General features: G+C 39.3%; 1 protein-coding gene across 1 annotated transcript in view; it reads left to right on the plus strand.

The window, feature by feature from the left end:
- Window positions 1–233: 233 nt before the first annotated feature.
- LOC132821548 (cholinesterase-like) overlaps window positions 234–25,367 on the plus strand; it is a 31,746-nt gene continuing 6,612 nt past the window's right edge. The window contains exons 1-2 of the mRNA XM_060834181.1: window positions 234–337; window positions 16,503–18,046. Of these exons, the coding sequence (XP_060690164.1) occupies window positions 16,521–18,046 (1,526 nt within the window). The 5' untranslated portion in view covers window positions 234–337; window positions 16,503–16,520. The remainder of the gene's footprint in view (window positions 338–16,502; window positions 18,047–25,367) is intronic.

The raw sequence follows: 25,367 nt of genomic DNA on the forward strand, positions 1-25,367 counted from the left end.
AGGTTGCGAAAGCCTAAACCGCGATGTTGTTTGTCCCCTCTCTCCTGGTCTGTTTCTCTGCGCTTTCTCTTCGGAACGTTGCGCTGTCTCATCCAACTCGACCCGAAGCCTCCCAGCCGGCAACCAACTCCGCGATGTCGCCGGGGGGGGGGGGGTGAGCGCGTCGCTGTGGTTGGTGGTGGTGGTGGTGCGCGCGGCGCGGCGGTTGATGATGGCGGTGGTGCGCGCGGGCGGCGGTTGGTGGTGCGCGCGGCGAGATAACTGGGCCGAGGGGCGCGCAGAGACTGAGGCAGCAGCAGCAGCGAGAGGCTGGGCGGTGAGGGCGCACTACAGGGAGGTAGGTGTCGGGGTTTTAGGTGGGGGTTGGATTGGTGATCGGCTCCTCGGGTATTTATTTCTGCCGCTGCGCTCACCGTCAACTTTGGCCGGTCACTTGTGACATTGGTGTGTGTGGACAAATTTCAGTCTTCCTTCTGTTTAGTTGAGAAGGATTAAGAATTGCTCGTTTACTTAATGGCTGCTGATGAAGAGGCGCCGGGCGGATTACTGTCATCCCTCAGGGTCACTGTGGGATCTTCCTGTGCCTTAATACGTTGTCTAGCAATAGTTACACCCTGGGAACCGAGCGAAAGGCTGATTGGAACGATTTTAACTCTTGGTTCAGTGCTCACAAGAGTTCAGCCTTCCACTCGAAGTTATTGCGTTGATTTCCACAGCCGTGAAATTAGACCTAAAATGAGAAATGTGTGAGCTTGGTCCATATATTGTGGTGTGAACAGATTGGCACAGTCCAGAGTGTGTAAACCGTTCAAGCATCTTTGTGTGAGGCTGCAGTGAGACGCAACAAATTTAGGTATTTACACAAAATGCGTTTGTGTATTTGCACAAATGTTACGTTTCTGTACTTGCAAACAAAACTAAAACTAATGTGATTGAACAATACGAACTATAGAAACATCAACAGGCTATATTTGTCAATTTGCACAAGTTCTGTCGCATAAAGAACTTTTGTTTTCTAGCAATAATAGAAGTTGTTGATCACCATTTTCTATTTAAATATTTACATGTCAGGTCAAAATATTGCAGAAATTAATTTATAATATATTTATGGTGCTGTTTATAATGTTTGCAAACGTTTATAGTTATTTTTACCACACTAGTATTACTGTCAACAAATGCAGTAAATTACAGTGTATTGATTTTTACACTGGTATAAATATTTGGAGGAAGTTGTGTGCCATTGTGAGCAGTTTTATGTTCAAATCCCACTTCAGATTTGATGACCATTGGAGGGGATGTGATGGCCTAGTAGTATTGCCACTGTTAATCCTGAGAGGTAGCTAATATTTTGGGGAGGTAAAAGCAATGACTGCAGATGCTGGAAACCAGAGTATAGATTGGAGTGGTGCTGGAAAAGCACAGCAATTCAGGCAGCATCCGAGAAGCAGTAAAATCAACGAAGGGCTTTTGCCCGAAATGCCAATTTTACTGCTCCTCGGATGCTGCCTGAACTGTGCTTTTCCAGCACCACTCTAATCTAATATTTTGGGGGCCCAGGTTCAAGTAAAATTTTTAAAAATCTGGAATTAAGAGCTGCTGACAGTTGGAAAACCCCATCAGGTTCATTAATGTCCTTTGGAGAAGGAAACTGCCATTCTTACCTGATCTGCCCTACGTGTGACTCCAGATTCACAATGTGGTTGACTCTTAACTGCTCTCTGGGTGATTAGAGATGGGAATTAATGCAGGCCTAACCAGAAAAGTTGATATCCTATGAATGAAAAAAGAAACTAGGCAAGTCTTGCCAACTGTAAATAGTTTTGGTCTGCTTAAATACTATAAAATGCAAAATAAATGCTAGCCTAGCTAGCAACACCTTTGTCCCATGAACGAATAAAAAAATTGCATGTATAAAGCAGCCAAAAGAATTGAATAATCTTCTGCAAATCCTTCAAATGTTATGGCAGGTGGTAAGAGCAGGAGTGTACCTTGGTCAACCGTATTTGATGCGGAGTTGAACCCCTCAGGTTTTGTATAGCCTCTGAGACCTCTTCCATGAAAGCTTGTAATGGAAGCAGACGTGTGATTCATCTGTTGACTGTTAATGGTCACTGGAAAATGAGGAAAAATTGATTTTGTAATAACGTAATGTGAGAAACAAAGCTCACTCACTTCAATAATTTCAGTCCGAGACAAGATCTGAAGCAATCAGTATCGTTTATTATACTCTTGCAAGCGTGGTGCCTAAAATAGACATGCAGAGTTTAGCAAGAACATATCTTATATAGGATTCATTTTTCCTTCCCTCTTCCCACTACTCTAAACCCGGTGCCCATTACTATTGTTTATCTCTTGCCTTATCCGGCCTTGTGCATTACCAAATAAAACAAAGATTTATAACTTATTGCAACAATGACCCTTTTGAACTATCTATAATTGTAAAACCATGTCATAATCAGTAGAGCATTTCATTTGCCAACATACTATTGTAATATTGTACAACATAATATTGTACAAAACTATCAAATAAAAACTACAGTCATCCTCCTCCAATGTCTCACTCAAGTAACTTCTTTGTGGGAGCAAGTACAAGTTTTACTTGGCCATTTCACCACCTCCTGCTGTGGTCCATTGTGAGGTATATCCTCCTTCACTGCTATCTGTTTCCCTTACTTGTGACATTTCCTCCCATTCCTCAACAATGTTGAGCCTTATGACCTTTTAATTGAGATTTGGTTTTTTTTTGCAGAAGTGGGAAACAGATGCTTATGACTACTTTTGTACAAACATATCTGGCTTAACCTACACCCTCACAGCACCTTATGTATTTGTAACATCTACCATTGTTTACAGACACATTTCATTCTTGTATGCACATTTTAGCTAATACAAAAACAATTATATATTTCCTTCACATAGTTTTTATTCTTGTTGACTCAGCTCTTGGTTGAAACAATTATACACTGGTGTGAGTTCATTTACCTTGCATATGTAATTATGATTTCAGAAGTAACACTACTTTACCTATATCCCACATGTAATAAAGAAAATTATATGTTATAATTCCATTGGGATATAGTAGGATTATGATGAGTACCTTTAATTCAGGAAAACATCAATAATTCATATTTTTGTAGTGGCAAGTTGAAGAGTCCATACAAAGTTGCGAACTACTAATCTACAATAACTGTTGAGTGCATATAAAAATAGTTGAACTATTATATTTCTTAAATAATGAGATACTGACATGTTTGCCACAAGTCAATAGCTTATCCTAAAAAAAGTTAATCTATTACATGATAATATAATTGATCTTAGTATCCTAATGCAGTATTGGGGAAAAAAAAAGTCATAGTACCTTCCCTTAATTACTATATGATATCTTTTGTCAGTTGGATGAACCTTTATAAATGATGAAGTACTCTAGCATCAAATAGCCAACTGAAACACGCAATGTCTTGCTCCCACAAAGAAGTTACTTGAGTGAGACATTGGAGGAGGATGACTGTAGTTTTTATTTGATAGTTTTGTACAATATTATGAATGGTATGTTGGCAAATGCAATGCTCTATTGATTATGATGTGGTTTTACAATTATAGATAGTTCAAAAGGGTCATTGTTGCAATAAGTTATAAATCTTTGTTTTATTTGGTAAAGTTTCTAATGTTGGTAATTTATATAATGTGGAATGATTGAAAATTATTAAACAAGCCTTTTAATCTAACAAGGTTGCTCCTTATATTTCTTCATGCTACCCATCGATATTGACACATCGTATTGTGAGATAGCATGGATTTTGTCAGGTGACTTGACTATTGACTTCTATGTAGGATTAATTTTAAATTGTGATGTGGGACACTTCTTTAGAGCAGTATAAATAGAATGCATGTAGAACTGGTTATTTTGTGACTGGCACATTTTGTTTTAAGTTTATAAATTGACACTTGTGGGGTTTGGCATTAAGGTGGAAAACAAAAAGAAAATATTCTTACCAAGATGTTTGATCTTACTTCAATGCTCACTCATTCCAGAACCAGCAACCACTTAAAATTGTGTTTCTATCAATCTTATCTAGTCTGAAATAATTTTGTATTCATCCATCAAATAATCTTATTATAATCCAAAAAGCTAAATTGTGAAGGTTAAAAAGGGATAATATTTACCCAGTTTAATAAGCATTTATTTATAGTTTTAACACATGATAAATGCACAACTCATAATCCAAGAGTTTCATTCTGTTATTTTTATTTACTGGGGCATAAGTGAATCGCCTGCACATAATTAAATATACTGTAATTAAAACTTACAATCACATTTGTTTTAATGAAAAAAAATTTTTTAAATATATTTTCACGAGTATTTGATTTTTTAGGCAGCATTCCAATGAAGTACAATGCTCTGTGAAATTTCTGAATCTTTGGCACTTGTCCCAAGCAAGCATGCACTCACCAGGGTAATCAAACTAGCCCACAGATTATAAAAGTGACTTTACAAGTTACACTTAAGTTTCTGACAGGTTACATTCCACAGTGATTCAATATGTTTTAAAAATAAAATATACTTTTCCAGAAGTTAATTGAATAAAACAAAAGGCTGAATCTTACCTTATTTTGGTGATGTCTGTGTTGAATCTAGTGTTTTTGAAGCAGTTCCTACCTTGAGGCCTCCAGAAATTTCTGGTTTTCTTAGTAAACCTACCTCATTAACTACTTACCCTGCTTTTATAGCAGCCCTCGTGTCCAATTCTGGTTCAATTTTACCCCAAACCATTTTTAGAATAACTCGCCACTCACTAGATGTCTCAGAATTCACAGGTATCCCTTGCGCTAGCACCATCTTTAACAATCTGTGCACCCAGACAAACACTGTGAGTTTGGAGCTGCCTTGCATGGTTACTGACATTTGTCCCAGACATCACAAACAAGGGAAATTTGTGCCCTGCTTTGCAGACAAGTATCTGAAGGTCCTGCTATATAGGGTGGTATAGACATGGGACTTTCACTTACTGAGGAACAGCAGTAGAAGTGATGACACCACATTATGCTATTCTGGTCTGAGATTGCTATTTGGGTTAATGTAGTCTTGGCAATGTAGAGTAATATGCAACTGTGTTGGAAGAAGAGCAATGCCATAGGACGTGTCTGGCCAGTGCTAATGGAGCATGCCCTGAGATGATAATGCCAGATTATCAACAGGAGTTCATACAAAACCAGTGGGAAGTTGGATTCAGCAGGGAGCTGCTGTGGTTTCCACATCAATATTTCTCAATGCCTAGCTTTTTTGGTGAAATGGTATAATAAAAGGCTGAATATTTATGAGGCAAGTTTTACCATTAGTAAGCTTTAACTAGCATTAATCTTCCCTAACTGCTAATTCACTGCTTTGTGAGAATCCTACTGTAATATTTGTCACAAACAAAAGACATCACGTTCAGTGTCGCCAATATTTTTGTTCAGTTGCTCCACAAATTTGGCCATAGTCATGCTGCGCCCACGTCTATAAGATTCGGTCAATAATCTACTTTTTATTGAGCATATTAAGCATACACACAGCTCTTGGAGTCAGGCAATAAATTATTCTAACTTGGATTCTTGTTGTATCTGTTGTTTTGTGTTTGTATTCTCCAGTTCAAACACAGTTTAAGATAAATAACCTGCTTATATCATCACCCCATATTTTGTTTTTTCTTAATTCATTCATGGGATGTGAGTGTTACTAGCAATGTTCACACTTGTTGGCTACCCCTAAAGGCCCTTCAGAAGGTGGTGATGTGTGACCATCTTGGAACAGCTGTGGTCTTTTTGATGTAGTAAGGAAGTTCCAGGCTTTTGACTGAATGGCAGTGAAGGATCAGCCATGTAGTTCAAACTCAGAACAGTCTGTGACTTGGAAGTTGTGGTGCCCCCATGTATGTGCTGCCCTTTTCCTTTTGAAGTCATAGAAGTCAATGGTTTGGAAGATGCTGTTACTCATACACGTTTCAATCACATCTTGCCTTTTCTGGATTTTAACATGCTCTGACAAAGACCAATGGCAGCAGCACTGACCCGTTCCCACAGCATAAAAGCAATGAGGGGTTGGGTGCAAAAAGGGATGTCATAAGGAAATAATATCTAACATTGTAGAACATTTACTATCAACTCTTATATGTATTTTCTTCTATTAATGAGCTTAGTTGATCGACTTGATCTCTTTACTGTCAAAGATGATAAACCAATGTGAGATATAACTCTTCTTATGTTGGTTGTTCTAATTTACAGATGGTAAACTACCATCAACATTTTTGAAAACAACTTATCAATCAAAAAGTTTTATGAACACTCAAAATGCAGCACAGCGAAATCAGGATGTTTAAATGTCATACTTTATCATGTATATTACAATTAACCTGTAATATAATTAATTTGCATATAAAAATGATTTGAAAAATCTTCTCATCACATATGATTTCAAGTTGCTTCTAATGCGTCCATCTTTCTACTCTGTTTACATGTATTAGTGGTGTTGCACTAATGATGTCAACAAGGGAGTTCAATAGTGCGATAATTGTGTGCTGGCTTGACATTCTTTTCTGTTTACCCAGATTGAGATGCAAATGCTTTCCTTCTCTTTTAAATTAAGAGAACAAAACACTCATTCACTATTTAATTTTTCTTCTCATATTACAGTAATCAATTTATTTATTTGCAAAAGGTGAAGTGGGGCTGGAAATTCTAACATTTATGTGCAATACCTGTTGCGTTTGCAGAAATTCCACATGGCTGTTCTTCAACTAATTGTATCTGATATTTCCCAACCTAAGTAGGAATTAGTCTAAGTGCAAAAAAAATTTGGACGCTTCCCTAATCATTTTGAGTAAAATTAGTTCAGGTCCTTTTTTTTAATGTAATGTACAATAAGGATGATATTGAAATGAACGTGGCTATCTCAACTTGGACAATATCACACCTCTTTGCTCAAAATGTCTTTTAAAAGTTATGTAGCTTTACAATAAGTTTGTAGCATTGTGAGTATATAACAATGAATCCAATTTTTTAAAAAATGCATTTTCTATGATCAGCACTCAACAATTCTTAAAACTGATGCTAAGGATAATAGCTAGAAGAAGCCTATGTAAATTTTTTTCTTAAGTATTTTGCTTTATGGCATTGCTTCAATATCAATACCTCATATAATGGTATAACTCCCTACTTACTGTATTCCAAAATACTATATTAAATCATATTCCTTATATGGTGGAATAGTTTTGTACTCAACACTTCTACTCTTAAGCTCTTATAGATTAAAAGATAAATTGTAGCAGGTGATGCAGCTGGCAGTGAAATTATGCCTTATGATGACAACAAAAAAAAAGCAAAAGAACATACAAATGACGTATATAATAAATCTATTTAACTGTCTGTCAATAGCAGTTTATGAATCACACAATTGTTTTTCCGATATGAGAACAGTATATCATCGATAAAATTTCTGTTGGCTCCAAACTTCAAATGACGTTTGGGACTATATTTCACAAGATTTTTAGATATCACAGCTTCCAAAATGTAGAATAGCAGACACCCAGTATCATTTTTGTACTTTTTCATTTAGCTGTTCCAGTGTTGCTGTTAAGACAAGTTCAGCTTTATAATCTTTTGAAGCATGAAATTCACAGTGCCCAACTCCTTTGAATTGATTAAAGGGATGACTAGATTTTGAGTTCATCACAAAATAAGACTGCAGCATTTTCAGGTTGAATAGTATCTTTATTGTATCCAAACTTGTTGATTTTTCTTCATCATTGTTTGAAGGTGGTGGGTGGGGTAATAAAAGACCTTAAGATAATTCTACTATATGACTACAGTTTTTCTCCGGTTCTAAATGTTGGATAAAATAGAATTTTACTTCATGTAGTTTAATACAATCCATGCCAGTACTTGCAAATCATTTACCTCTATGTAATTAGGTCAAAACAGGTTATTTGTTTATATTTTGTCACCCTTTTAGAACTCGTATCAAATGGAAACAGGAATTCTAATTAGCTAAAAATAGGGTAATTAAATGTAGTTTTCATTCTGTACTTGATTATATTTGCCACAAAGTGCTGAAGACACTGGACTGATTATTTGTGAAGCACTGTTTTGTCTATACCATGATTAGATACTTTATGTCCTGCCAATGCACTTGAACAGAAAGTTGGTATCTTTGACATGATTGTGCACACTGAAACTCCACAATGGAACCAGAAGCAGTGTTCTTTGCTGTTGTCTCTTCTTCACATCTCTGTCCTTTGTCCTTTCATTGCCTTGTTTGCAGTATGCAAAGGAAACTGTGCAGTTTGCTTGTTGTATCAGTAATTTTGACAATTTTGTATCACGTCAATATGGATCCAATTGAAATCTGATTACAAGGGTACTTTTTGAATTCAAAACTATAAAAGCTATTATAAATTATTAACTTGAATAGTCTTAAGAATAATGTATAATGTTTTACTTTCCAAAATTATTTTGATTAAGTTATGCATGGAAAATTAGAAACTAGCAGATAAATTTAGATTATTGCATAGATGAACAACGGTTAAATATTCCTAGCTAAAGGGTTACCACCCGAAAGGGATCTATTCACAAATAGTTTCATATAGTGGATATTGGGATCATTTATCATTTATGTTAATGATTTGACTAAGGATGTTTAAGGAAGCATTGATAACTTCACAGATGGCACAAAATGAATAGATATTCATTTATGTAGATTGGCTTAAGTAAGTGAAAATATAAGATATAATATTTAAGCTATGTAAGATTTGGGATTTAAAATCTGTGCCTGTACGTATTGGTACACGGAGAAGATTATTCAGCTTCTGGAGAATGTGCAGAATTGTTATTGCTGTTAATTATCAGTATGAATTCCAAAGAATAAATGCAAGGTAGCTTTGTGGCATAAGGAAACTTGACAAGACACTTGAAGATTCTATGACTTTAACAACCAGATCTCAGTTTAACTAATATTGCAGATTCCCACTAAACAATGCATCAAATTGATAGTTAATCCATTGCACAACAAGCTGTAGGAATCTATGGCAGGCAACCCGTAAGGTGGAGTACAGGAGAGTCAGGGACCAAATGTTATCTCTACTGATTGTCATGAGTTCGAAGTAAGCACACTTTAGACCAATGCTTCCCAAACTTTTTCCCATTGTTGATCCAATTTTGAGGCTTGGAAATTGCTGTGACCCCAGAGCATGAAAACCTGTGAGAGTAGTGGACGCATGGAAAGCAGGGAGAGGATGGATTGGCGAGCTGTGAGAGTTAAGGCTGTCTTATTTTCATTCTTATGTTTAACCATACATCTGGAACTTCTATCACACCCAACTGAAGGGTGAGTCCCACAAGCAAATCACCATGACATTTTTTTTCAAGTAATAACCACCACTGATAAATGATATGATTTTCCAATTGTTCAGTCTATGCTCAGAGCTCACTAAGGGCAATGCAATATCACCAAAGGTGAGACAAAGTTATAAAGAGAGGGAGAATTCCAAATCAAAATGGGCTGGGAAGGGGAAATAAAGCACTCCACCCCTTGCGGAGCCTGCATTTCTCCAAAAGCATAAAGAGTGGACACTGCATGCTCCATGTTTAATGACAGCTGGGCATGAACATTGCTGCTAAAGAGAGGTAAGCAGTCAGCAATCTGAGGCTTTTCTAGATAGAATCTATGAACCTGTTCAGAGATGTTATTAAATATATCCGGAGTTTGTGGGACTTGAACCTGGGCCACATCCTGGTCCAGGGGTAGGGACATTAGAATAGAATAGAATTACCTCTATTGTCATGTGTATTCAAGTGCAGATGCACAGGAGTAAAGTGAAAAGTTTACAATGTCACCTCTCATGGTGCCATCTTAGGTACAAAATACCTAGGTACAAATCTTAGATACAAAAAGAGAATTAGAAAAGAAAGTGCATTACCTTAATGCTTCAAAGCATAAAATAGGAATAAGACATAGTTAAGAAGGATAGACATTACAGTTGGATAAACTTTACATTGCAGCCCTCATTACATGGGTTTCCATATGTGGTCTGACTGGCCTTGCAAGCCGTCAATTGCATGCGCCAGACCCCAGTCCAGCAACCATTCCTGCCTCGCTTCAGACCTTCAGCCTGCTCCACACCACTCCAAGCCTCCAATGTGCTTCTCTCTAGCTCTCGGCCACTCCATGCCACTCCAGACCTCCAGCTCTCTTCGCTTTTATCACTATTTTATATTTTTTTCCCTCTTCATGTAACCTTTTTTTTGCTAATCAACCTTTTCAAAGATGTTAATAAATAACTCTTGAGCAAATGGGACTGAAAGCTGGCCCTCTTGGTCCAGGGATCAGGCAAAATAACCACTAGTTTATTTTTTTCTCTTTCTTAAGAGCTCTTCTTCTAATCATACTGTTCAGAGATGTTATTACACACCTCTGGAGCAGGTAGGAAGAATCCGGTCCTCTCACTCCAGGGATGGAGACACCACAACTGATCTGCAAAAGAGCCTCCTTGAGGCGGTTTTAATATTTTTTAACCTATTCTTCTAATCAACATGCTCAGAGGTGTTATTACACGCCAGTTAGATTGGCAAGTTAGGACATGTGTAATGCTTTTTTCTTCTTTTAAAAGACACAGGATTTGAAGAAGCTTGTTAGCTGTAAACTCTCAGTTGGAGTTCCATAGCAGCTATCTCTGCCTCACACTTCACAACCACATTGGGGATTGTGACCAACAGTTTGGGAAGCCCTACTTTACATTCAAAATGAGTGAGCTTCGTTCAGTTTATATCATGCACTGATCTATGTAGCTGGCAGACTGATAAATTGATATATTGTTACTTGACACATGTCTGCAATGCAACGGTGAATGTGGCACCGTGATGTATATATTTGCATCACAGTTTTTTCCTAGCTCGACAAATAACATAGGAATGTGTCAAGAAAGAATGAGTGGGCTAAAGGTTTCCCAGTAAAACTTGAGATTAGTAAAAGGAGTCAATCTCCATCACAATTTGGTGAGTCAGCACACACTGCCTGAGATTTGCTGCTAAGACTTCTATAGCTTTTGCCTCCTCCTCACATTATTGTTAACTTCACTTTACAGTGCTGATGATGCCAATGAGACACGAGTTTTGATGTTAATAGACCTTAGTTATTTGATGACACCGAAATGTTTATGTATAATGCAAGTGTAGAGATTTTGAAACATATGATAAAACATAATTCCATTAATCCCAAAAATTTAATTCGCAGTTATGCAAGTATATAGTACCCAAAACACCCTTTGTACCATGCTCATACAAGAGAATAATCATTTTCTCTTATATCTTGACACGTTTAATGATGATTTCAACTCCCAGTCTAGCAAACCTGATAGCCTTTTTCCTGGAGCTTTCATTAGCCTAAGTTTAAACATACTTCGCTTCAAATATTCTCTTTCAAGTTTTATCTAAACACTTCTGGTGTGGGGTTTGGATTAGCTTCCCTACAGTATCAAAACAGGCCCTTTGGCCCAACAAGTCCACATGACTCTCCGAAGAGCACCCAACCTGACCCATTCCCTCACCCTACATTTACTAATGGGCGGCACAGTGGTGAGCACTGCTACCTCACAACGGCAGAGACCCGGGTTCAATTCCTGCCTCAGACGACTGACTATGTGGAGTTTGTACATTCTCCCCCTGTCTGCATGGGTTTCCTCCGGGTGCTCCGGTTTCCTCTCACAGCACCAAAAATGTGCAGGTTAGGTGAATTGGCCTTTCTAAATTGCCCGTAGTGTTAGGTGAAGGGGTAAATGTAGGGGAATGGGTCTGGGTGAGTTGCGCTTCGGTGGGTCGGTGTGAACTTGTTGGGCCGAAGGGCCTGTTTCCACACTGTAAGTAATCTAATCTATTCCTGACTAATGCACGTAACACTATGGCAACCTAGCATGACCAATTCACCTAACTTGCACATCCTTGGATTGTGGGAGGAAACCGGAGCACCCAGACAAGGGGGAAGTGTGCAAACTCCACATAGACAGTCGTCCGAGGTGAGAATCGAACCCGGATCCCTAACACTGTAAGGCAACAGTGCTAACCACTGAGGCACCTAAATTGCTTACTAAAATATTATTAAACTCCTTTTTCTAAAGTCATCTTTTTTTTTCTGTATTCAGGACACTGCTTTATACATACATTTGAAGATCTGTCCCAAAACAGAAACTACAAAAACTTATTTTCAGCTATTTGTGTCTCCTTGAAGCTTAAAAAAAACAAATACTGAGACACAGAAGAGCCCTTACATCATCAATTCAAACATAAAATAAATGATGATGTACCACACACTGTACATTACATCTGAGATATCTTTGATTGCTGTGATTTTGGACAACTGTAAAATAATCTTCTCAGAGACAATATTGTCTTGTGTGTAAATGATCCCACCGTGAGAAGAGAAACTTACTTTCAAGAAAATAATCAATGTGCAGAAACTCTGAGGTTGTCAGCCATCAGCTAAAGAATATTAATGGGAGAATGGATGAGGCTTTAGATTATGTAGAAAGACAGTTAAGCTCTAACAAGAAAACATAATGGAAATAAAAGGGAAAAATATTTGCAGAAGAGCCAGCAGAATGATCAGGGCCAAACTGCAATATGTAACATGTAAATGTTGCAGAGGGTACCACACACAAAAAAAACAGAAACATATCAAGCATGGAGAAAGCAATGTTATAAATATAAGAAGCCAAATCATATTGCACACATTTGCATCACTAGAAAGAAGCAAAGCAAATCTATGAAGATTGCTGTTAGATTTCAGATGATGGTTCTGGTGAATCTTTTCACAACATTTGCAGTTTGATACAATCAAGTCTAAATTTGATAAATGGTTTATGATTGTTGGAATGATGACTGTGGAAGGACAGCATCAAATGAAAATGAAGTATCAGATAAACATTGATTCTTCATGCAATGTGGTAAGGTTCACAGACCTGTGTGAACTAACTAAAAATGGTGATCCAAAAATCAGCACCTTGAAGGTAAGGCTGGGTAATAGAGTCATACAACATGGAAACAAGCCCTTCAGCCCAACTAATCCATGCTGACCAGGCTCCCCAAACTGAACTAGGCCAATTTGCCTATGTTTGGCCTATAACTCCCTCAATCTTTCCTATCTTTTTCCTGTATAAATGTATTTTAAACGTAATTGTACTTCCCTCTACCACTTCTTCTGGCAGCTCGTTCCAAATACACACCATGCTTTGTGTGAAAACGTTGCCCCACAGGCTCCTTTTAAATCTTACCACTCTTGCCTTCAACCTCTGCCCTCTAGTTTTGGAGTCCCCTATCCTAGTCACCTTATGTATACACCTCATGATTTTATAAACCTCTTTAAGGTAACTCCTCAGCCTCCGATGCTCTAGGGGAAAGAAATTCAAGGCTATCCTGCCTCTCCTCATAGCTCAAGCCTTCCAGTCTTAGTAACATCTTCGTAAGTCTTTTATTGCATCCTTTCCAGTTGAATAACATCCTTCCTATAGCAAGGTAATCATATGATACAATATTACTCATCCCAAAAGGATAAACAAAACGGAGAGCTCAGTGCATCAGGAAGACAAAGATCAACTGTTCCAGATCATAGATGGTAAACATAATCCATCTCACTTAAAACAAGCCTACATTTTGGACTCATAATCTTATTTTATGTATACCAGAAGAGGTTTGCAGCATTTTGCATGCCACTAAGCTACAGATTGCTGAACATACCCTCAAAGATTACACAGATGTTCTTACAAGTCTTCCTGATGGATATAATTTCAAAATCAATGAGAGTGTCAGATCAATTCAGCATTTGTAGAAGGGTTCCAAATACTCTCCAGTCTAGCTTTAAAGACAAAGTAGAGGAGCTGAACAAGTAGGGAATAATAAATAAAATCACCACTCTTACTGACTGGATTAGCCAAAGCATAGAAGTAGGAAGAAAAGAACAGAAAGCTGAAAGTATCCATAGAATCAAAGGATTTCAATGAAGCTCAAAAGAGACCTCACTACCCCAAGTCAACCATTGAAGAAATGTTGCCACATTTGCCAAAGCAAAGGCCTTTACTACTCTGGATGCAAAAATGGATAATGGGCAGTGCAGCTGAATGAAAGCAGCAGTTTACTGATGACTTCTTGCCACAGTTCAGGTGATTTGAATTATGGTACCGAATACCATTTGGTATTTCCACTGCTCCAGAAGAATATTGTGATCTTCACTAAATATAAGCTACCACAAATAACCTGCTCGTCTTGGATCTGAAGATACATTGAAAGAAGCAATCGCAAACCAAGTCAACACCTGCCGGAAAGAGTTTGCCAAATGAACCTGAAACTGAACAAGAAAAGATAATTGAGGATGACTGAAGATTATATACTGAAGGCGAAAGGATTTTGCAGAGATCCTGACTAGCTGAGAGTTGCAATAGTGATACCAGCCAATAGGAAAGTGATCAATAATTTATTGGATTCATGAACTAAGTTTGTTTAATACATTCGTAGGATGTGGACATCATTGGCTGGGTTAGCATTTTATTGCCCATCCCTTATCCTGGATACTATCAATCTTCTTGGGTGTTGTTGAACAGCATTAATCTGGGAAAGATTGTGTCTAGGCTTTGGGAAGTCAGGAGCTGAGTTACTCATTCCAAAATGTTTAGGCACTGACCTACTTTGTAGTCACAGTATTCATATGGATAATTCGTGAGTTTCTGGCCAATGGTAACCAGAGAATGTTAATAGCAGTGGATTCAGTGATGGTACTTGCATTGAATGTCAAGGGGTGATGATTAGATTATCTCTTGTTAGAGATGGTGTTAGCCTAGCACATGTATGGCACAAGTGTTACTCGCCATTTGTTAGCCCAAAACTGAGAATATTCCATGTCCTGCTGCATTTAAACATCGATATCTGAGAAGTTGAGAATGGTGCTGAATTTTGTGCAATCGTGGATGATCATTCCCACTTCTGACTTTATGATGTAGGGAAGGTCATTGATGAAGTAGTTGAAGATGGTTGGGCCTAGGACACTACCCTGTGGAATTCCTGTAGAGATGTCCTACAGCTGAGCTGACTGACCTTCAAGGTAGCCGATTATTTTTTGACAGCCGCAGAGAAGTTGCAAAGAGAGAGATCAAAATGAATACTTGAGAGGTCCATTCATAAGTTTAATAACAGTAGGGAAGATCTGTGCTTAAATCTTATCCTCTGTTTTTTATGACAACAGCTGTTTCAGTTTCTCCATCTCTCTCTGGCTGGGTCACTGGTCTGTGTCTTTGTTCAGAATGAAAACAGCTTGCCCTTTTTGTGGTAATGTGTGAAAATTTATCATTTGATTTTTTTTATCAATTCTGGTTACAGACCATATGGGTTTGTCTTTGGGCAGAGTTTAGGATGATCATCTCTCAGAATGGAAAAAAGTGTAAAATGGCATTTCTACTATTTGACGAGGGCTCACTCATGCTGTATAGGTTCCTATAAATAATTAGATCATGTCTTCAAGTCGATTGAATCAATTCTAGGGGTTTACTGAAGTAGCTGGGGAAAACCATAGACTTTGCATTTGTATATTTTGTAATTTGACACCTTGTTATATTGAATTTCTTCATTACTTCAGTGAATCATCTAATTTGAAGTAAGTCTCAACAGTAGTGATAATCTTCATTTCCATGTTAAAGTAAGATTTTGTTGGTATTGTTAATGAAAGCAAGTAGATTTGTCTGAGAAATTTTGGATTTTTTCCACTAAGACTCTAGGTAATTCTACTAATGAATATCTTAATGAGTGGGCACTGTAAAATGTAGAAAAGCATAAAAATTGTTAAGTCTTCTTGCACCTTGTAGGCTGCATACTTTTCAGCTGGTTTAATCTCCAGAAATATCATATGCGCACTTGGTTTGGGGGTATGTGGGTCGAAGAGAGATGATAGTTGTTAACTCTTAGTCTTGGCTAATCTCTGGCAATTCAATCAAATTAGTTAAATGGAGCTTTTGACGTGAAGAGGAAAAGTGCACAAGGAAAATCAACATTAGGTATGATCTCTGAGTACTGGAGCTTCATTGGGAGATTTTCAAACTGCTGAAAAGGCGCTAGCCAAAAACATGGGAAATTTTATACTTTTTTAACATATTGGGTTACCCAAAAGTATGCTTACGTGAACTATCACCCTCTCAGTTGCATTTATCTGATTCTGCCACTGTATTGTTATCTGTTACATATTCTAAAACTTCTACTTTTTAATACAAATATACCAATGATCACAATATTGTCAAATTGATCTGTTACATGCTGTACAATAACCTCCTCTAGAATTAACATTTACAAATGCTGAATTATTAACATTTAGGTAATAATGAATGGATGCAGTTAATTTAAAAGTATATTTTATAGCAACAAAATTTATATTTTGGATGCTTTTTAAGAATAAGATTAATGCAATCTTGTTGTTTTCACTTTTTTAATTTCGTTTTTAGACCTGCATACAATCAATCATGAGACTCAAAAGGAAACCAAGTTTTTTAACGTGCCACACATTAGTGTTGTGGGTTCTTCTGACACTTGAGCTTCTCAGTGGTACACCAAGCGGAGAAGAGTTGGTGGTCACAACTAGTCAAGGAAAAGTAAAAGGAATTCCAATAAATGTCCTTTCTGGTTCAGTCACTGCTTTTCTGGGTATACCATATGCAGAACCTCCTATCAATGAACTTCGATTTACGAAACCGGAACCTCGACATCCCTGGTCTGGGTTGTGGATTGCAAACAAATATCCAAACACATGTTACCAGTATGTAAACAACTCTTCCCCTGGTTTCTCTTGGGAGGAAATGTGGAACCCTAACACAAAACTTAGTGAGGATTGTCTGTATCTTAATATATGGGTTCCATCACCAAGACCAAATAAGGCAGCTGTTATGGTATGGATTTTTGGTGGAGGCTTTGCTTCAGGCACCTCTTCCCTGGCAGTGTATGATGGGAGATATCTTTCTTATGTTGAAAATGTAATTGTAGTTTCAATGAACTATAGGTTAGGTGCTTTGGGTTTCCTAGCTTTACCTGGTAGCCGCAGTGTTCCTGGGAATGTGGGATTATTTGATCAACGTTTAGCCCTTGAGTGGGTTCAAGAAAATATAGCTGCATTTGGAGGAAACCCCAAAAGTGTGACCTTGTTTGGAGAGAGTGCAGGTGCAGCTTCAGTACATCTGCATATCCTTTCACCAAAAAGCCATTCTCTCTTTACGAGAGCCATAATGCAAAGTGGTTCTTCAAATGCTCCTTGGGCTGTCTTAAAAGATGCTGAGGCAAAACGTAGGGCAACAGTTTTGGCCAGCCGCCTTGAATGTCCTGACAATAATGAAACAGAGTTAGTGAGTTGTCTTCATGGTAAACATCCCCAAGAGATAATAGAAAAGAGTATTGCAATCTTAACAGATTGCCTTTTGCCTGGATATGTTTTTTTACCTGTAGTTGATGGTGATTTTCTCACTGGCCTGCCAGAAGAATTAATCCAAATGGGAAACTTTAAAGAAATCCAAATCTTAACAGGTGTGAACAAACATGAGGGGAGCTTCTTTTTGGTGTACGAGGTTCCTGGATTCAAGAAAGATGCAGAAAGTCTCATTACTCGTGAAGAATTCCTGCATGGTGCAAGGATGTCTTTTCCTGAAGCTGGTGATATTGGATTAGAGGCTGTTGTTTTTCAATATACAGATTGGACAGATGAAAACAATGCAACAAAGAATCGTGATGCTTTAGTTGATCTGTCTGGAGACTACAATTTTGTATGTCCACTAATGGATTTTGTTAATGAGTTTGCTAAATGTGGAAATACTGCCTACGTTTATTTGTTTGACCATCGTGCATCAAATGCAGATTGGCCTGGGTGGATGGGAGTTATGCATGGCTATGAGATTGAATTTGTGTTTGGAATTCCTCTTGCTGAAAGGCTCAATTACACAACCGCAGAGCAGACACTCAGCAGGAAAATGATGCGCTACTGGGCAAACTTTGCAAAAACTGGGTAAGCAATCAGCCTGTGTAAGCTGTGAATATATTGTTCATGCATTAGTACAATGTTGTTTCAGTTATTGCATTTTCCATCATAGCTTATGCATTGACCTTTTGTCTTTGTGATTGTGTTCTGTTACAAATTAATACTAAAACAATCATGGAGCTAAGTGGAATTGCATGGACTTTGTTCCATTCTTCGCAGAGAATCACCTAAATCCTTTTTCTTCCCAACGTTAACTCCCATTATCTATAGGCTGCCCCTTGATGACACAGAATCATAGAGATGTACAGCACAGAAACACACCCTTTGGTCCAACTCATCCATGCTGACTAGATATCCCAACCTAATCTAGTCCCACCTGCCAGCACCCGGTCCATATCCCTCCAAACCCTTCCTATTCATAACATATCCAGGTGCCTTTTAAATGTTGTAATCATACCAGCCTCCACCACTTCATCTAAAATTTCCCCATTTCCGTGTATATGCAGATGATACTCATTCTCTCTCACCACTGCTTCACTAAGCCCCTCTACTTTTTCGAAATTGAGACTATTTATCCAGCCTGAGTTAATGACTGAGCAGATATCTCCAATTATTTATTTGAAAGACTGAAGCAATTGTCTTCAGTCCATATGCAAGCTCCTTCCTTTATCATCAATACCATGCCTTTTTCTGGCAACTGTCTGGGCCATGACAGAATATTGATAACCTGAGTATCATGTTTGACCCAGAGATAAGATGCTCATGATACATACAGTCACCATCTGTGAGCATTGTGTGTCTCTGCCCCACCTTAGTTTTTCTGTGGCTAAAGCCCTCATCCATGTCCTTTAGCTTCTGGATTAGTGGTGCTGGAAGAGCACAGCAGTTCAGGCAGCATCCGAGGAGCAGTAAAATCGACATTTCGTGCAAAAACCCTTCATCAGTAATAAAGGCAGAGAGCCTAAAGGGTGGAGAGATAAGCTAGAGGCGGGTGGGGGTGGGGAGAAAGTAGCAGAGAGTACAATAGGTGAGTGGGGGAGGGGATGAAGGTGATAGGTCAGGTGGATAGGTGGAAAAGAAGATAGGCAAGTAGGACAAGTCATGGGGACAGTGCTGAGCTGGAACTTTGGAACTAGGGTGAAGTGGGGGAAGGGGAAATGAGGAAACTGTTAAAGTCCACATTGATACCCTGGGATTGAAGTGTTCCGAGGCAGAAGATGAGGTATTCTTACTCCAGGTGTCAGGTGGTGAGCCAGCGGCGGTGAAGGAGGCCCAGGACCTCCATGTCCTTGGCAGAGTGGGAGGGGGAGTTGAAATGTTGGGCCACAGGGCGGTGTGATTGATTGGTGTAGGTGTCCCGGAGATGTTCCCTAAAGCGCTGTGCTAGGAGGCGTCCAGTCTCCCCAATGTAGAGGAGACTGCATCGGGAGCAACGGATGCAATAAATGATATTGGTGGATGTGCAGGTAAAACTTTGATGGATATGGATGTCTCCTTTAAGGCCTTGGATGGAGGTAAGGGAGGAGCTGTGGGCGCAGGTTTTGCAATGCTTGCAGTGGCAGGGGAAGGTACCAGGATGGAGGGGTGGGTTGTAGGGGGGCATGGACCTGACCAGGTAGTCACGGAGGAAACTGTCTTTGCGGAAGGCGGAAAGGGGTGGGGAGGGAAATATATCCCTGGTGGTGGGGTCTTTTTGGAGGTGGCAGAAATGTCGGTGGATGATTTGGTTTACTTCCAGGGATATATTTTCCTCCCCACCCCTTTCTGCCTTCCCCAAAGACCATTCCCTCCGTGACTACCTGGTCAGGTCCACGCCCCCCCCCCCTCCCTTACAACCTACCCTCCCATCCTGGCGCCTTCCCCTGCCACCACAGAAATTGCAAAACCTGCACCCACACCTCTTCTCTCACCTCAAACCAAGGCCCTAAAGTAGCCTTCCACATCCATCGAAGTTTTACCTGCACATCCACTAATATAATTTATTGTATCCGTTGCTCCCGATGCAGTCTCCTCTACATTGGGGAGACTGGACGCCTCCTAGCAGAGCGCTTTAGGGAACATCTTTGGGACACCTGCACCAATCAACCACACCGCCCTGTGGCCCAACATTTCAACTCCCCCTCCCACTCTGCCAAGGACATGGAGGTCCTGGGCCTCCTTCACCGCCGCTCCCTCACCACCTGACGCCTGGAGTAAGAATACCTCATCTTCCGCCTCAGAACACTTCAACCCCAGGGTATCAATGTGGACTTCAACAGTTTCCTCATTTCCCCTTCCCCCACCTCACCCTAGTTCCAAACTTCCGGCTCAGCACTGTCCCCATGACTTGTCCTACTTGCCTATCTTCTTTTCCACCTATCCAGTCCACCCTCCTCCCTGACCTATCACCTTCATCTCCTCCCCCACTCACCTATTGTACTCTATGCTACTTTCTCCTCACCCCCACCCTCCTCTAGCTTATCTCTCCACCCTTCAGGCTCTCTGTCTTTATTCCTGGTGAAGGGCTTTTGCCCAAAACGTCGATTTTACTGCTCCTTGGATGCTGCCTGAACTGCTGTGCTCTTCCAGCACCACTAATCCAGAATCTGGTTTCCAGCATCTGCAGTTGTTGTTTTTAAACCATGTCCTTTAGCTGAAGACTTGATTATTCTAACACACTCCTGGCTGGCCATCCACATTCCATCCTCCATATGATGTAGGTCATCCAAAACCCTGTTAATCCATTACCCTGTACTCACTGACCTATACTGGCACTACATTAAACTGTACCTTGAATTTGTAATTCCAATATTATGTTCAAATTCCTCCATCATGCCCCTTTCCCATCTCTAATCTCCTACAACCTTCTGAGATATCTGTACTTCTCTAATTCCAGTGTCCTGGACATTCTTGATTTTAGTTTGTGCTCAATTTGTGACTGTGCCTTCTACTGACTAGAGCCTATGTTTCTGAAATGCCCTCTTAAACCTGTACAACTCTCTGCTTTCCTCTCATGAAACACATCTTAAAACCTAATTTTTGATCAAGCTTTTGTTCATCTGTCCAAATACCTTCTTGTATATCTTGTGTCACATTTTGATGGATAATGCCTTTATGAAGTATCTTGGATTGTTTATTTATCTGGCATGTTTAAAATAATACTGTTGGAGGGAGAAAGTCAAAGAGGAGTCTTACATCCTGTGTTCCTTAGCACATTTAATCTTTATTCAGAGCTCTATTACCACATATGAGAGAGGCCAGAGACTACCCAAATCTGGTCTTCATGCGAGGCAAAGTTGCCCTCTTAGTAACCAGCTCTGATTGGAGTTCAATGACTCTTGAGTATCCCAGCAAAATACAACATTTATTATACTTTTCACATTACAATAATTCCATGCAACATTAATGCCATTGTTAGCTGCATCCAATCTATGCATGCAATCCAGTAAACAGTGGACAACTCTGTGGATAGCCCTATGTCCTCCATATTCTCATGATGTTTACCAGATACCTCCTTCAACTCTCTTCAGGATCTTATAATGCACCAGACAGTGTTATCCCTTCCTAGACATTTGCCAGCTACACTGAATTATTTACCCATAACCCAATAGTTGCTTTTCTCTAAAAACTCTTCCAAATTCCATACTAACTGATTTGCGGCAGATTAGAAAAGATATTATTTTCTACCAATTATTTTAAAGGTTCTGCTCGCCGAGCTGGAAGTTTTTGCTGCAAACGTTTTGTTCCCTGGCTAGGGAACATCATCAGTGCTGTTGGAGCCTCGTGTGAAGCGCTGCTTTGATGTTTCTTCCGGTATTTATATTGGTTTGTTCTTGCCGCTTCCGGGTGTCAGTTTCAGCTGCAGTGATTTGTATGTGGGGTCTAGGTCGATGTGTCTGTTGATGGATGTTCTTGCCGTTTCCGGGTGTCAGTTTCAGCTGTAGTGGTTTGTATATGGTGTCCAGGTCAATGTGTCTGTTGATGGAGTTTGGGGATGAATGCCAAGCTTTTAGGAATTCTCTGGCTGTTCTCTGTCTGGCTTGTCCTATGATAGTGGTGTTTTCCCAGTCAAATTCATGTTGCTGGTTGTCTGAGTGTATGGCTACTAGAGATAGCTGGTCGTGTCGTTTTGTGGCTAGCTGATGTTCATGGATGCGGATTGTTAGCTGTCTTCCTGTTTGTCCTATATAGTGTTTTGTGCAGTCCTTGCATGGTATTTTGTAAACTACGTTAGTTTGGCTCATGCTGGGTATTGGGTCCTTTGTTCTAGTGAGTTGTTGTCTGAGCGTGGATGTTGGCTTGTGTGCTGTTATGAGTCCTAAGGGTCGCAGTAGTCTGGCTGTCAGTTCTGAGACGCTCCTGACTTATGGTAGAGTGGCTAGTCCTTTTGGTTGTGGCATGTCCTCGTTCCTCGGTCTATCTCTTAGGCATCTGGTGATAAAGTTGCGTGGGTATCCGTTTTTGGCGAATACGTTGTATAGGCGGCAAGAACAAACCAATATAAATACCGGAAGAAATATCAAAGCAGCGCTTCACACGAGGCTCCAACAGCACTGATGATGTTCCCTAGCCAGGGAACGAAACGTTTGCAGCAAAAACTTCCAGCTCGGCGAGCAGAACCACAACAACGGATACCCGAGCTACAAATCTTCAATCAGATTTTAAATTATTTTAAACTCTTTGAAATAACTCATATAAAGTTAATGTGACACGGCTGAACATGAAGAACAATCCCTCTCTCACTTAAGCTGGAGAGATCAAATAACAGTCCCTATGACTTCCAACTGTAGTTTATGACCCCGCTACTTACATGCTATAAGTAGATTTTAAACTAAAGTTTCACTTTTAAATAAAGCTTTACTATTTCCACTCTGAACACTTTCGTTACTAATTATCTTTTCTTAATGAAAAGCATCTGTTTGAACTCCATTGATGCAGGTGAAATTCAGTATTTTACCAAGCCATTAAATGAAACTTGTTTGGATTTCACAAACAACTAGAGGACCCCTACAGCTTTGTTCTGTATTTTGTAATGTCCTTGTCACTCTTCATTTAATCTTTGGATGTAACAATTTGTTTGAATTATCTACATCTGTACTGAAGTTTCAATTGTTTATGTCTCCCGGTCTTGACCTCCCGTTTTACAACATTCCCAGAACTCCGCCGCCGCCCTCGTCCTGTGGTAATGGGTGTTTTTGGAGGTCATGTTTGTACCATTTATTACTTTATCTTCCCTAATAATGCCTCTTTATTGCCTGTAAACATTTGCTCAAGGGATGCAACTAATCTTTTTACACTAATTTGTTGGTCACCTTTCTAATTCTACAATTACGTAAGCAGTTCAAAATACACAGGATTAGACTTTTCCTTGTAGTTTTTACTAAATCAAGCCTTACAAAAGTGCCCCTTATTAAAATGCTTATATGTTTAGAATTGCTTATTTATAAAACCTGATTAACTTCCCTATTATTTCTTCCTATGGAGAATCTCATCCAGTATATCTACATGGAGACCACAAGTCTAGCTGTAAGCATTTGTATGGAACTGTTAAACCCTTTCAGCCATCTTGCATTAGCTAAATAGCCCAAGCGGCTATTTTGTCAACTTAGTCATGGGCCACTGCAACAAATACACAGTACTGTTGCGACTAATTTATTGTCCAATTTATTTAGAGTCATAGAGATGTACAGCATGGAAACAGACCCTTTGGTCCAACTCGTTCATGCTGGCCAGATATCCCAACCCAGTCTAGCCCCACCTGCCAGCACCTGGCCCATATCCCTCCAAACCCTTCCTATTCATATATCCATTCAAATGCCTCTTAAATGTTGCAATTGTACCAGCCTCCACCACTTCCTCTGGCAGCTCATTCCATACACGTACCACCCTCTGCGTGAAAAAGTTGTCCCTTGGGTCTCTTTTATATCTTTCCCCTCTCACCCTAAACCTATGCCCTATGGTTCTGGACTCCCTGACCCCAGGAAAAAGACTTTGTCCATTTATCCCGTCCATGCCCCTCAATTTTGTAAACCTCTATAAGGTCACCCCTCAGCCTCCGACGCTCCAGGGAAAACAGCCCCAGCCTGTTTAGCCTCTCTCTGTAGCTCAGATCCTCCAACCCTGTCAACATCCTTGTAAATCTTTTGTGAACCCTTTCAAGTTTAACAACATCTTTCCAATAGGAAGGAGACCAGAATTGCACTCAATATTCCAACAGTGGCCTAACCAATGTCCTGTACAGCCACAACATGACCTTCCAACTCCTGTACTCAATACTCTGACCAGTAAAGGAAAGCATACCAAACGCCTTCTTCACTATCCTATTCGTATGTTTTAGGTTGAGTAGTCATCTATACAAGGAAATGTCAGGATACTGTTCTTTTAATAATTTGTGAAGGCCTATGTCGCCTCTCCTTCCCCACATAAATGCTATACTTAATACTTTATCGTGGCATTTTTTTTTCCCTTAGCAACAGCAAGATACTATTGCTGAAAGTATCAGGAAAATACTTGTACAAAACTAAAGTACTGCTGGTGCCGAGAATTTGAAACAAAAATAAAAATGTTGACATTGCTCAGCAGATCTGGTGGCATCTGTGAAACAGAAAAGCTCAGCCTAAATTATTATTTCTGGTTCTGGCTTCACAGAAAAATATTCACGTTAGCTGTGCAAACTTTTCTTTCTTTTAACACCTTTTTTGCAGTCTTTAATGATTAAGGCCCAAGAGATTTTAAAGTTGTATTTACTAAGAATCAGCACTGACATTTTGTTCTGAAATAAGAATTTCTTATTTTGTGAAATAATTCAGCAGTCAAATATTAGTTAATGCTGCTTTAAATAAAAATATTGTGGTTACCTTAAACCTTTAATATTGACTCTGTGATTGAGATATTGTCCGTGTGTCTTTGACACTTCCAATCACGAATAATCACAAGTGAACGCAGTGTTGCTCTTCACCAGAAATGATTGGTAACTCACTTACATTTAAGTTTAGATAACCCCTGTAAGAGGTTCTTTTACTTATTGTGCAGTGACTCTCAGTGCTATTCACTATGACCATTGTTATATCTCACTTGTTTTGCCTTTTATTTTCTTGTGACCTTACCATCTTAGCTGATAATGTGTTGCTGGTTAAAGCACAGCAGGTTAGGCAGCATCCAAGGAACAGGAAATTCAACGTTTCGGGCCAGAGCCCTTCATCAGGATACCTTACCATCTTAGCTTGTTGATACTCCTTATCAAGGCATGTTGGTAAATTCAGTCTGTCATACATGGGTTAATGCATGTGATACTTACAAGTACAAAATGTAAAGATTGCATTGTTGAATTGTACACATAGTCAGATAAATCCCTTGCACACAAAGGAGG

The sequence above is a fragment of the Hemiscyllium ocellatum genome, chromosome 13 (genome assembly GCF_020745735.1).
Source record: "Hemiscyllium ocellatum isolate sHemOce1 chromosome 13, sHemOce1.pat.X.cur, whole genome shotgun sequence".
In the NCBI taxonomy this organism is placed as follows: Eukaryota; Metazoa; Chordata; class Chondrichthyes; order Orectolobiformes; family Hemiscylliidae; genus Hemiscyllium; species Hemiscyllium ocellatum.